General features: G+C 41.1%; 1 protein-coding gene across 1 annotated transcript in view; it reads left to right on the top strand.

The window, feature by feature from the left end:
- The first annotated feature begins 303 nt into the window (after positions 1-303).
- slc1a4 (solute carrier family 1 member 4) overlaps positions 304-12,902 on the top strand; it is a 19,136-nt gene continuing 6,537 nt past the window's right edge. The window contains exons 1-3 of the mRNA XM_020587042.1: positions 304-981; positions 8,274-8,316; positions 10,792-10,857. Coding sequence (XP_020442698.1) covers positions 467-981; positions 8,274-8,316; positions 10,792-10,857 — 624 coding nt within the window. The 5' untranslated portion in view covers positions 304-466. The remainder of the gene's footprint in view (positions 982-8,273; positions 8,317-10,791; positions 10,858-12,902) is intronic.

Here is a 12,902-nt window from a genome sequence, read left to right as displayed (position 1 = left end):
ATATTCTGATGCCTACATTATGATATATTTTAGGCATCATCTGAGTCTTCAGACAGCAGAGGGGATAGAGGATGAGAGGGGACCAGTGCCAATTTTGTAACTGAGATTACTTTAGAAGCACAGAAAAATCTGGAAAAGAAACAGGAGAGTGCACAAAGCCCCTTTCAAAGCCCTTTTCTTCTGGTATTTTAATCATAATCATAATCATAAACATCATCTGCTTTTTATTCAGCTGAAAAATTGTGTCAGAGACCCTGGCAATCTCCCCTGCTCTTGCATCATTTGCTCTCAGTATAAAGTCCCGGCATTTGTGCGCATGTTCCACTGGCTTTTTTGTGTGGTCGCTCATTCTCCATTGGCTCTCACATTGCTCTGCTCTCAGCTTTCACGCGGAACCAGCTTTCACGCAGCAGAGAGCGTGCGCCAACCCGCGAATCCTGTAACCGGTCTGTTGTAAAGACAAAAAATGGAGAAAAAGAGCGAGATCAATGGTCACGCTATGCCCAGCTCGGCCTCCACCGAGCAGATCCTGGAGAAAAGCGCGAAGAAGAGTCCCTGGGAGAAACTGGCGGACTTTTTAAGAAAGAACCTGCTGGTGATCATGACGGTGTCCGGAGTGCTGGTGGGCGTCGGACTCGGCATGATGGTCCGCACCATGAACCTGACTAAAGCGCAGATGACTTATTTCGCCTTCCCCGGAGAGATGCTCCTCCGGATGCTGAAGATGATCATCCTACCCCTAGTCGTCTGCAGTCTCGTATCCGGCGCCGCCAGCCTGGACACACGCTCCTTGGGCAAGCTGGGGGGCATCGCAGTCGCCTACTTTCTGGTGACCACACTAATAGCCTCGGGGATCGGGGTGGCCCTGGCTTTCATCATTAAACCCGGTGTGGGCGCGGGAGCTCTGAACACCAACAACCTGGGACTGGAGAGCGTTAGCAGCAACAAGGAGACCACTGACTCCTTTTTGGATCTGGCCAGGTACAGTAGCAGCACTGCAGACGTTTTTCAAGATTCTGAGAAACTTAACACTGATATGCAGGCCACTGTTATAATCTATATGGAAAGAATCAGAGTGATGTGTTGGTGTAGTTCTGCAGAATGAATGGCTCCATATGCATCTGAAGCGCGCACACACGCTCTTAAGGACACTAATAGCATGTAGTGGTACATTCTGGTATATTACTGTTAAAATCACTCACATTCCCATTTGACCCTTATGGAATAATATATCACGAAGATTGTTGATTGTATATATAGTATATTCGATGGCTGTGCCTCTGTTGGTCAAGGGCGAGTAGCCTGCTGTTGGTCAGTTAATATTCAGGTTATAATGAGCTAAATGAACCGTCCTACCTGGACCCGTGGAGCAGGCTAAAGTGCTCCTGTTTTACTTGAGTATTTCAGAGGTGCTTTTTACTCTGCTGCATGTATTTGACAATAGCTGCTTTCCTGATTAAGAGTCTACATAGGTTCTAAAATATATAACAACCCAATAAAACATGACCCAGTACTATTAAATTCTACAAAAAATAAGAGTTCAAAATAACTCAGACTAAATCAACAGCAACAAATAATGCTGCACACACTTTAATGCATCACTCATATTAATCAGATGTACTTTTTCCCAAATGAGAACTTTTACTTTAAAGCTTTAAATACATTTTACTAATAACATTTTAGAACTTTCAAGTAAGAGTGAATTTAGTGCAGCGCTAACCTGAGCATGTGAGGCTTTAATTACTGAATCTGAACAGACAAAAGCCGTCTTCTATCTTGATGTAATGCATGTGGATTAAGTTGGTGACTGTGTCAACCGAGAGTTTCCATACCAGTGATGGTCTTTATACTGTTTCAGATGCATTTTAGAAAAATAACACAGATGTTTTTTTGGGGGGGATTTTTTTGAATGTGAAAATGTTTTGTGTGGAAAAACTAGCGGTTTTTCCAGCCTATAAATATCAACATGCACACTGGCTTTTAGCAATTTAGACAGGAGGTGTCCCAATAATAAGTTCCTTCGGTGTGAGGAAAAGCCAACAGCTGTTGAAAAAATGGATGGAAAGAGGTGGAGGGATAAACTCAGCAGTGCTGTGTAGTTCAAACAGGACACAGCCTGATGCTGTCGGCACTTCTCCCTTATCATAGTAGAGGCTGGGCAGTCTGCATTTATTTCTCACTCATACACTGTAGAGTCAGACTTTATGTTTGTACTGGTGACCAGCTTCTCAAAACATCTCAGGAAGACAGGAAGATTAGACGAGTATAGGATTTTACTGATGGGAATCTTTTTTATTGTCTTATGTTGATGCAGTTAGACTAAACCTGACAGTTAGGGGTGTCTTTAAAAAGTATAGTTTTCATTTTAAAATGCTCAGTGCTTCCCCAGAAACTGATACCAGTCAGGGCATAAAAGTGCTTCACTTTAGCAGAACATCAGATTTTATAGATTCAATGTTGAAATCAAAACACTTGTAATTAGATATTCCTTTGCTCTGTGAAGGTAAAACTGGAACGAGTATGCTTTCTCTGTCCATGAACTCTCAAACTCTCACTGAGCTCGAGCATGTCAAGTTTAAGGGTTCAAATAACACATACACTTGTTTTGAAACCTGTTCCTTTTATATACTCAAAGGTGTGATTATAACCCCCCCCAAGCCAACCATCTGCCCCCCTCTATAATGCATGGGTTATCACTAGCAGAGTGTTTCGCATTCCTCAGCTGGAGGGGGCAGATCAGATGTCTCTTTGCTTCCCTGAAATCTTAGATTCAAACATGGACAGGCAAACAATATTTAGGATACCATAAACCTGAAAGCCAATGGTGTAAAGATTTGCAGATTTCAGGAGTGCAGAGTGAAACCTTTGGTGTCAGAGCAGCCAGACAGGCATGTGAGCGAATGTTTGACAGCAAATATTCTGGACAGGAACTGGGACACAAAACAATGCTGTCACTAAAATCAAGAAAAGTAAGAATATTGACTGCACCAGAGTGAACACTGTATTTACCAGGAAGGACACCCAATGCAAAAGATAGCAGATTTTCATCTACGTCAGAAGAGGCTGCTGGATGGTCACACTTTGGTCACACCAGATTAGTTTATTTGACACAAGCTAAACTTTGTTCTTTTAAAATTCCACAGCCAGCTTAATTTTTGTATGGTTTTGTACAGCTGACAGCATTGTTTTATTTATTAACACAGAATGCAAAAGTATACACAAATGCAAGGTTCAAATCCTAGTATATGGTACACTTTTTAATAGTGAATCAGTACACAGTAACTTATTACACAAACTCATTTTGGATTTTAATAAATATTTCCCCTGTTGTGCATTGAAATGATATCTTCTGATGCATAGCTAGGGCACATATGAAGGCTTTTTGAAAAAAAATTGAACAAAGTGAAAATTTGTTTTATTTCAAAGTTGAACAAGGTGTCATGGTCCCCACACATGTCCTGTTTTAGACAGTTTCGTAGTTATTCCGTGTAGATCACTGTCTCTGTCCAACTGTCCTTGCCAATTTGTTTGTTGACTTCTCCTGTTCAGCTCACCATTTTGCCACTGTACAGGATAACAGAAGCTACTGATTAGTGTCCTGTGTTTCATTAGACGCTGGCTGTTTTTGCTCTTGTTACTTTAATTTTCTACTCAGTCACCTCAGTTATGTTTAAATATTTACCTGTGCCAGTCTCTTCCTTTGTAAACTTACCATTCCATCCAGTATTACTCCAGTCATTTCCAGGCATGTCATTGTTAGCCATTTTTCACTATTGATAGCCTCACCTGTGTTTAGGGTAGTTACTCTTACTTTCCCAGCACTGTTATAGTTCTGTCACTCTGAATACTTGTACCTCTGTTGCCATTATTATGTCTGTGAGTTTCTCTCTGTCCTTGGTTTCCATTTGGGTTCTCCTATCTCCCACCATAACACAAGGATGTTTTTCTGAAGATCACCTGAAAGGTTGATATTTTAAGAATATAATAAACTTTGAGAATTCCAATTTTGCCACACATGGCTTTCTCCTGCTACAAGCATTAAAACATGCTTGTAATTTTGAACAGAAGTGAATCAGCCATAATTTGGAAATGTGCTGACAGAAAAGCTGTGAAATGTGGTGCTGGAAAGCAGTCACAACTGTTTGACTAAGAACTTAAAAGGAACATGATGTTTTGTAACAGAACAGAAAAATCAGGCCACAAACAAGAAGCACTGTGGGAAAAGTTCAGCCAGTTCAGATGTGGTTTCCCAGGGTTAATCCAAGATCCTCACCTCGGTCATGTGACAGGAGAAAATCTGGTTCCCTTCATGGAGTGAAGAAGTCTAAAAAGGCTTTAAGTATTTAACAAAATTACATTTCTTAGCAGCATTAGAAAAGGAAAGAAATGACTAAGTGAAGCTAATGTGGTTACCTGCCAGTGTGGCCAGCAGAGCTAATATATTGAACAGCTGAGGCAGCATTGACTCTAGACTGAAAGCAGAGGGGTCAGTGGCTTGTGAACTGAGGTCTTGTCTGTGCTCTGGCCATGAGAATAAATGTGAGCAAAGTCTGTGTATCTTTGCACATTACAGTGTGACCCCAAAGGATGAAGATAGAACAAACACACACTAATGCATGTACTAGACCTGCAGGCATCCAGTAATCCCTGTGTGCTTTCCTTACAGTAGTGAAAATAAACTGACTGTCAAGAAAATGTTTTTCCACTGGATTTATAGTAGTGACAAAAAGAACAATAAATGAAGCCAGGCTGGCCAGTTAAGATGAATAATTAAGTTCTTTCAAATCTAAATATAAGAGACTCTTCTTGTAAAAACAATCAAACAAAAAAACAAATAAAAAAACCCTCTACTGTATATGTCGTTTGTGCCCACAGGTTATTATGACCAACATTGGCATGACCTCTAGTGACTGTAGTGTTACACAAGCAAATAGTAAGTTAGGTGATGTAGTATACAGTAAACAGGCAGGAAGTCCATGTTAATAGGTGTAGGCTGAGTTGAATCTATATAACCTTCTTCCAGGTGAATGGGGTTCAGTTCCACTGTGTGATGTGTGTTTTTCCAGTTGTTTTTTTCCCCTAACCCTAACCAAGTAGTTTGTGTAACAAAATGTAAAGAAACCATGATCTTCCATGATCCTAATGTTTGACAGTTTCCATGATGATGTAGTTCTGACGCTTGCTGCAGTGTTTATCACTGTTTCCGTGACGACAGGGGTTTGTAAAGCTTGCCAGTACAACATACAGTATGTTGTTGTTAATGTTGGTGGAGTTCTTGCAGTTCCACCTTCCAACACAGGAGTGCTATTTCAGGAGATGTGCTTATGGGTCACATGATAGCAAGGGACAAACAACCGGTACAGGATTCATCCTAAGTCTTTTATAAGCACCATTGTTTCCCTCACTTTCTTTTTTCTTGTGTCTTAGTCCCTCTTACGTAAACGTGAAGAGAGAGGACTCGAGAAAACATGTTATTAATGACATGAGATGTCCTTTCCTCAGATCCTTCATCTGAAGCATCCAATCACCAACTGATTTCTGATAAGGGGGTGTTTCAGTTCACAAAAAAAGTTTGTGCCACCAATCTTGTTGATGTTGCTCTTATTTTTCTTTTTTTTAGAATGTTAGCATTGTCATTGCATGCACTTTACAGTAAGATTTACAGAAAGGCAATAAATTAAAGGAAAAACCAGCATAAAATGTCTTAGTAATGTGTCAGGCCATCACATGCCACCAGAACAGCTTCAGTGTACCTTAAAGAACTCCAGCTGGATATGTTCATGTCATTGAATCCACCCTCTTCCCCTAATAATCTTAAACCATTGTGTTATAGCAAATTGTCAAAGTAATTCCCAGGTAGCCAGTAGTAGTATATATGATTCAACTGAGGTAAACCAATTGACTGGAGCTATCTATTTCATATGCTGCAAACTGACATGAGTAAAAGGATTCCAGTCATTCTGTAGTGAGAGGAAATTGTTTGTGTTTACGTGTTTGTTCATGTCTTTACTGCTCTAACCAGAGCTTTGTGGAAATGCAACTTTTTATATTTGCTATATATTCTAAAGAACAAATGATACCTGTGATGAACATGCCATAGCCCCTGCAGATTTGTTGTCACTCATCTGTGCTGTCAGTGTGCAAGCACTTTTTTTATGCCTCCACACCAGCTTTATCTGTGACTGAATGCATTATGTTTTTGGGTTGTCCATCCATCCATACAGTTTCTTGTATGTCAGGAACACCTTGAGGGAATGCCTCCAAATTTGGCACAAATGTCCACTTAGACTCATGGATGAACTGATTAGATTTTGGTGTTTAAAGGTCAAGCTCAGTGACTTCGTTCTGGCCCATACCTGTGAATTTGAGTGGTTGGTGGAGGGATACAACCACAAAGCGGTAAATCTAGTTGATTCTAGTTCTGTTTGTTGAACTCCAATGTAGGTCTGTAGGCCTCATGTTAACATATACTGTAGATTACATATCACTGGTCACAGACTCAGTGTTACGGTTTCACACCTCATTTTCTCCCGGTCCTGTCCCCTGCTGTTCTGCCCCTACAATCAGTTCCCATGCCATTCACCTGCTGCTCGTTGTCTCCCGGTGCCGTCACATATATATACACCCTGTCTTCCACCGCGTCTTTGCGGGTTCATACACTAAGACGCCTACCCCTAGTACTGATAGCTCTCTTATCATGAGGTGTGTGTGTGTGTGTGTGTGTGTGTGTCCTGAGCTTACCTTTAGCAACTCCTGGGTGTTCTGGTCCTGCTCTCCCATTCCTGTTTCTGCCTCTGCAGCACTACCGCCTTGATTTCTCCATTCAGTCTGTCTGCAAGCTTGGCTGTTTTGTTTTCGAGTACGAAGTCCTCAGCTCCACACCTTTCTGTCTCGCCTGTCCGTTTGCTACCGCTACGCAGTGCACCTGTCTGTACATCGCTCTGTTTACCTGACTGTTGCTTCACTCCGTTCTTCTATCTGCTATTGTTATCTTGCTGCTGCTGCTTGCTCCTGACAGACTTTGTCTGTCACTACTTTACTCGGTTTGCCTGTCTGCTCTCCTGTCATCTTGGTTCCTGTGTCTCTCCTGGTGCCGGCTCTCCTGCTCGTCCTCTGGTTCCTGTGTCCCCCCTGCTGCCGGCTCTCCTGCTCGTCCTCTTGTTCCTGTGTCCCCCCTGCTGCTGGCTCTCTTCCTTTGTCCCTCCTGGTCTCCTCGTCCCTCCTAGTTCCTCATCCTCGGTTGTCCCCTGCACTCCCTGCCTGCCCGGGGCCTGCTCGTCTTCCTGCCACCCAGTATAACCTGGTTTTTGGTTAAATAAACTACTTTCATTAGCTCCCACTCCTCCTGGTCTTTGTCTGCAACTGGGGTCCACACCACTCACACGTAACACTCAGGGTGCAGTGAGACATACTGTGATGCAGTTGTAAAGATAAACCTAAATAAAATGACTAAAATTAAGTTGAAGATTAAAATTTGCCCAACAGCTGTCTATATGCAATAAAGGGGTCCAGATGAATGTTTTGTCTATGTAGCCTCCCTTGTTTATACAGACCTTTGGTTAAACAATGTGTGAAACAACAATGTGAAAGGAAACCTTGACCATGATTCAGTCCCCTGTCAACAAATGTTTTTATGACTTAACAATATAATAGCATGCTCTATCTATTCATAAGTCAGGACGTGCTAATACAGTATTAAACATTTCTGGTAAATAGAGACATTGACACCAAATGTGCCCATATTCTTCACCTCCATAAGTCAAAATTGCAATGAATTTAATTAGGGTACTGTATCATGATTGATTTTCATGAATATCTCTTAAAGAAACATGTCGGCTTAACAAGTCAAATCAAGGAATAATGTGTAATAAACAAAAGTGTAATTGTATAAGTGTAAGTGTATAATGAATCAGCCAGGAATATCTCATCCTGGTGCAGACTTTGCTTATTTGTTTGAATAAAAATGTCTCCCAGGATTAGATTGGTGCCAGAACAACTGCTCTGCCAGGAAATTTATGGAGATGTGGAATTTATGGAAGATCCTTTGATGTGTGACGAGAAACCAATCCTGTGAACAATTTACCGTTCACATGGGTTAACCACATGTTCCAAATGACTTGTCAAATTCTGGGGCCAGTGTTAAGCAGTTTTTATTTTTTATTTTTTGTAGGTTTTAAATATTATCAAACTCTTTGGTCAATTACAGAAGAAAGAAAAACTGCAGTTAAATAGCTGTGATTTTCATTAACTTGCTTTTCCTCTTCCTTTCTCAGGAATTTATTCCCAGCAAACTTGGTGGCTGCTGCTTTCCGTTCTGTGAGTGCCAGCACCTCACTTCTCCACACCACACTGTTCTTACTTATTTTTTATCAATACTTTTTTCAACACTTTTTCTTACCTGTGCCTTGTGTGGTTTGTTCATCAAAGTTTATTTTACCAACAAAGTGGATTGCATTTTAATTACAGTGGCTGTAAATTCTGGCTGTAGCTCATAATGCCTCTTAATGGGGAAATGTTCAGAATAGAGGCCAGCTCCTCTCCTCTGCTCAAGCACCTGTTTTCCTTGTGCCTTACCAGCCGTTACCATGGCAAGGCCATTCCTTTACAGCCAGCCTAGCAACCTGATTTGCCTCACTGCTCTTGAACGTTCCTCTTCCTGGAATTATTCACATCTGTTAAGGCTAAAATAAGAAACTGGAATGTTCAATATCTGGGAGAATACAAAATCACTATTCACATGCACAAATGATACACACACACACCTGGACAGATAATTAAACCAATTGCCTTAAACTCGCCTAAAACCACATCAGTGAAAAATAAACTCACAAACAAGCTAGTAACTTCTCACAGGGAGAGTGAAAGGACTTTGAAAGTGTAGCCAGGTCACAGAATCCAGTATTCACACTGCCACCCAGCCTATACTGTGGTAGAGATCCCCACTGGAATGGATCCAAGTGTGGATTAAACCAAAAAAAGCAAAATGCAAAATGACAGTCTTTTAATTTATGGGGCTGTTTAAAGCAGAAGAGAGACAGCATTGTTGCAGAGTTGTATCTTATAAAACAGAAAGATTACCGAAATTTGGACAATATTGGACAGCACTAAACTACTTAAATGTTTGAAATTGGAAGCAGTTTGTCATTTTGAGGACAACATTTATTCGCTTCTTTCAGAGAGTTAGATGAGAAGAACAATACTACTTTTGTGACAATGGGTCAAGTACAGAGGTAGAGCTTGGAGGTGATAGCTTATCTTAGCAGAAAGATTTGGGGCAAGCAGTTGATTAGGTTAAAAACTGAAGGTTTTTAGGAATATAATGTACTCTCAGTGGGGTTCGGATTTGAATAAAAATTATCCAAACCTGACTATAGACTTGGCAGGCTAGCTACACCAAGCACTGTTTGAGATACTGAGCCAGATGTCATGTCATACCACTGATATATGACTGCACAAAGGTACAAGACCAGGGCACAGTCAGACATATCCTGCACTGACTTGCTCCTGGACAGTGCAGTCGATCAGGCAATGCCTCAGGTGGAATGTGTCCTGAGGTTCATTGGGGACTATGCAGCCCATCACTTCGTACTTTCCACAGATGGTATTGCAGATCCAGTGGACTATAATTGCTGAGCCAACGGGGGGGGGTCCCCCTGGTCCTGCACGCTGTAATCTGGACAACCAGTCACAGTGAATTACTGCAAAATGGTGATCAAAAGCAGTTCTAAAAGTGGCTGCAACCACGCTCCCCCTACAGTGGCCTAACCCAACATCCCACCCAGCCAGTCAAAGATGCATCTGTGAAAACCTGAACACGATGGGAATACAACCTAAATGGACCCCCTCAGGGAGGCAGTTGACTGATCCCCACAAAACGACATTGTCCTGGGAGAGAACTGGGATTTAGAGTCTACTCTATTTGTCACAGTTCAGGTGCAACTGGAGCTGTACAAATCACTGCTAGAGGTCCTACATGTGCATCAGCCCCAAGTGCACCACTGACATTAGCCCAGGTGGGGGCATTTTCCTCCCTGCCAATACCAACAACAACATTGGATGTTCATGGAAAATGAGTCTAGGTATAAACCCTGTTTACTTTAGCGTGCTCATCCCCAGATTGATGGCAAAGTCCAACTGTGTAATATGAGCCATGGCTTACTGCTGCGGAGAGGCACCCCTGTCTCCCTGAGTGGGTTCAGTGAGTGCAGAGATCAGACTCGAGGGGGTAAAACAACAGTGAAGTCTTTTGGGGGCTGTGGCAGGTATAACTATGAACGTTAAGTAACCTGGCTATTTCTCTCCTTGCATCCGTATTTGTAATAGTGTCTTGGTTTCTGATCAAGGTTCTGTCACATGGACACTGTGTCCAGCCGTGTTTATCACTACACCAGATAGACTTCTCCATCTGGTTACCAGTAAATCAGCAGTAACAGGTGCTAAAATGTATTTTTTTATATTTTTATTCCAGTGCCCAGCTCATTGTGTTATTTACCATTGCACCATATCTTCTGTATAACTGACTCACTATTACAAATGGGCTGAGGATGTACTTCGGCAGACAGCAAATAATGACAAAAAAATGGATAAAGTGTTTATACTGTATTTCACCATATGCTAGACTTGAAATTAAACATTATTGGGCCATGTTTCAAAAATGGGGATGTATAAAGACACAGCAAAGGAATTTGCATTATTTGCATGCTGACACTGTAGCTACACATTTAAGCACTAGAATGTACTAAACAAAAACAAAATTACCTATGCCAGGTATTTCTTTTTTGTATCTTTCAGTATGCCACTGACTACAAAATGGTTGCTGTGGGGAACAATACCAATGGAACCACACTCTATCAAAAGGTACGAACATGAAACATCCCATGTGTACAGTCACACACATAACTCCCAACCGCATGCTCACAAGTGTAAAATGCTCAACATTGCACCTTTAAAAGAAAAATTGCTCCTATTGACATTTTTGGAAGTGTGACCTTGGTCATGTCAACTAATAGGTTTAGTTTATCTTGCTCTACAGTCATTATAAATAAGCCTGTGCTTGTGTTCTTGAATCATGTTTAAATGTTAACAGTTTGTAATTTAAAGGCACCAAACAGCTTCTATGAGTAGCTGTCTGGGTTTCAGAGCTCATTAACACTAAAAATAAGATCAGTGATTACTTAGTGTTAACATTCTATGTGTTATTTTAAAGAATTCTTATCATTTCATTAGAGTACAATTTGATTTTAAATCATTTAAGGTGAAGGGACAACACTGAAAAGCAAAGGGAGAGAGAATATCTTCATTATGATAAGAGAAAAAAAGCTTGTCTCTACTCAAGTCTAAAAAGATTAGATAAAAGACAAGTGCAAACATGCAAAGAGCAAATACCAGCAGATGAGACCTTCTGTAGCCTGCAGAGTTCATTATACACAGTGTTGTACACAGTGTACATTCAGTGTAAGTTCAATTATTGGCTTATTCAGTGTGATTATTTTAGTATAGTACTCATGTTATTTGTTGAAGCATTTTTTGTGTTCTGGAATAATTCGTCCTTTGCATGCTTGACAATCAAGAGATCATAGTTTGACTACACTGTAAGAAATGGGGGACAAAATCTACTGTCCTTGTTGTGAAAATGCATTTTAAACTTCAGCAAATGCTAATTTGAGTCTGAGCAGTCGGAGCTGGCCAAACTAAATGGGTGTCTTCAGCCAGGCAGGTTTATTGGTTTATTGCCAGTGGTGTGTCCCAGTAGCAAATCATATGCAACCACCAGGTTGTATCCTTCTTTAGCAATGAAACACTATCTGGGGAAGCACAAAGCTGACAATAACTGTAACTTTGGAAAGTATTCACTTGGACTGTCATTGCCCCAGCAGCACAATGCTAATGGATACACATTTTTAAAGGTTCTCAGCGGTACTACACTCAGTTTGTTCAGCACAGGCACACAGGTAATAAAGATCCTTTTAAAAATACAGTATATAAAATGCTCCATAACAGAAATGTTTTGTAACTTTTATGACTTGCCTGTTTTAGGTCAGAGATTTCTATATAAGAATGTCTAATTTACTTAATTTTGAACAAATAGTAGTAATCTTCAAAACCCTGCAACTTCTCCCCAGTGGTCATGGCTCCCTCCATTGACACCAGTGGGGGAGTAATTGCAGGATGTGACCTTGGCATCAGGCCATGGTATTTGCTTGCAATGGGTCATACTGTATAGTCTGTTCATGCCAGTGGATAAAGCTGGCAGAGCTGAGGAAAAGATCAGGATTTGTCCTTGTTCTTATTCATTATCCATCATCCAGTTCACTGAATCCTTCAACTGACCCCAGCCCTATGTACATGCACACTCTGTAGCAAAAGGGATCCTGTAAACTCCTGTGGATAGTATCAGCACAATTATTTCATAAGCTTACATCTCCATAGTGAAAGGCCTCATATGATATCCCAGTCTAAGCTTACCAGATGTGACCATCATCAAACAAGTATTGTTGAGTAAAAATGTCTTATACGCTGAGAAAACCAGCGTAAATTAATCCAACTTTTTAAAAGGCATTTACAGTACAAGTCCAATGATGGTATGAATGAGTAAAATCCTTCTCAATCTCCCTTATCCTTATCCTTAAAAACAACCTTCTAAGTATCCGAGCTTGTGGCTAAGTAGTCGGTTCTGAAAGACTGTTTATCCCAGTGCAGATATTATTGGGACATTATTTTTATGGACAGAATTTCTAGGTGTAGCCAGGGGCCGGAGGGAGTCCGGTTTGGCGACCACAGGATCTCGTCTCTGCTTTTTTGCAGATGACGTCCTGTTGACTCCATCAAACCAGGACCTCCAGCGTGCACTGGGGCGGTTTGCAGCCGAGTGTGAAGCGGCTGGGGTGAGAATCAGGACCCCG

Source organism: Monopterus albus, unplaced genomic scaffold (genome assembly GCF_001952655.1).
Source record: "Monopterus albus unplaced genomic scaffold, M_albus_1.0 scaffold436.1, whole genome shotgun sequence".
Taxonomy (NCBI): domain Eukaryota; kingdom Metazoa; phylum Chordata; class Actinopteri; order Synbranchiformes; family Synbranchidae; genus Monopterus; species Monopterus albus.
Note: the sequence above shows the minus strand (reverse complement) of the source record. Positions and strands in the feature narration are given on the sequence as shown.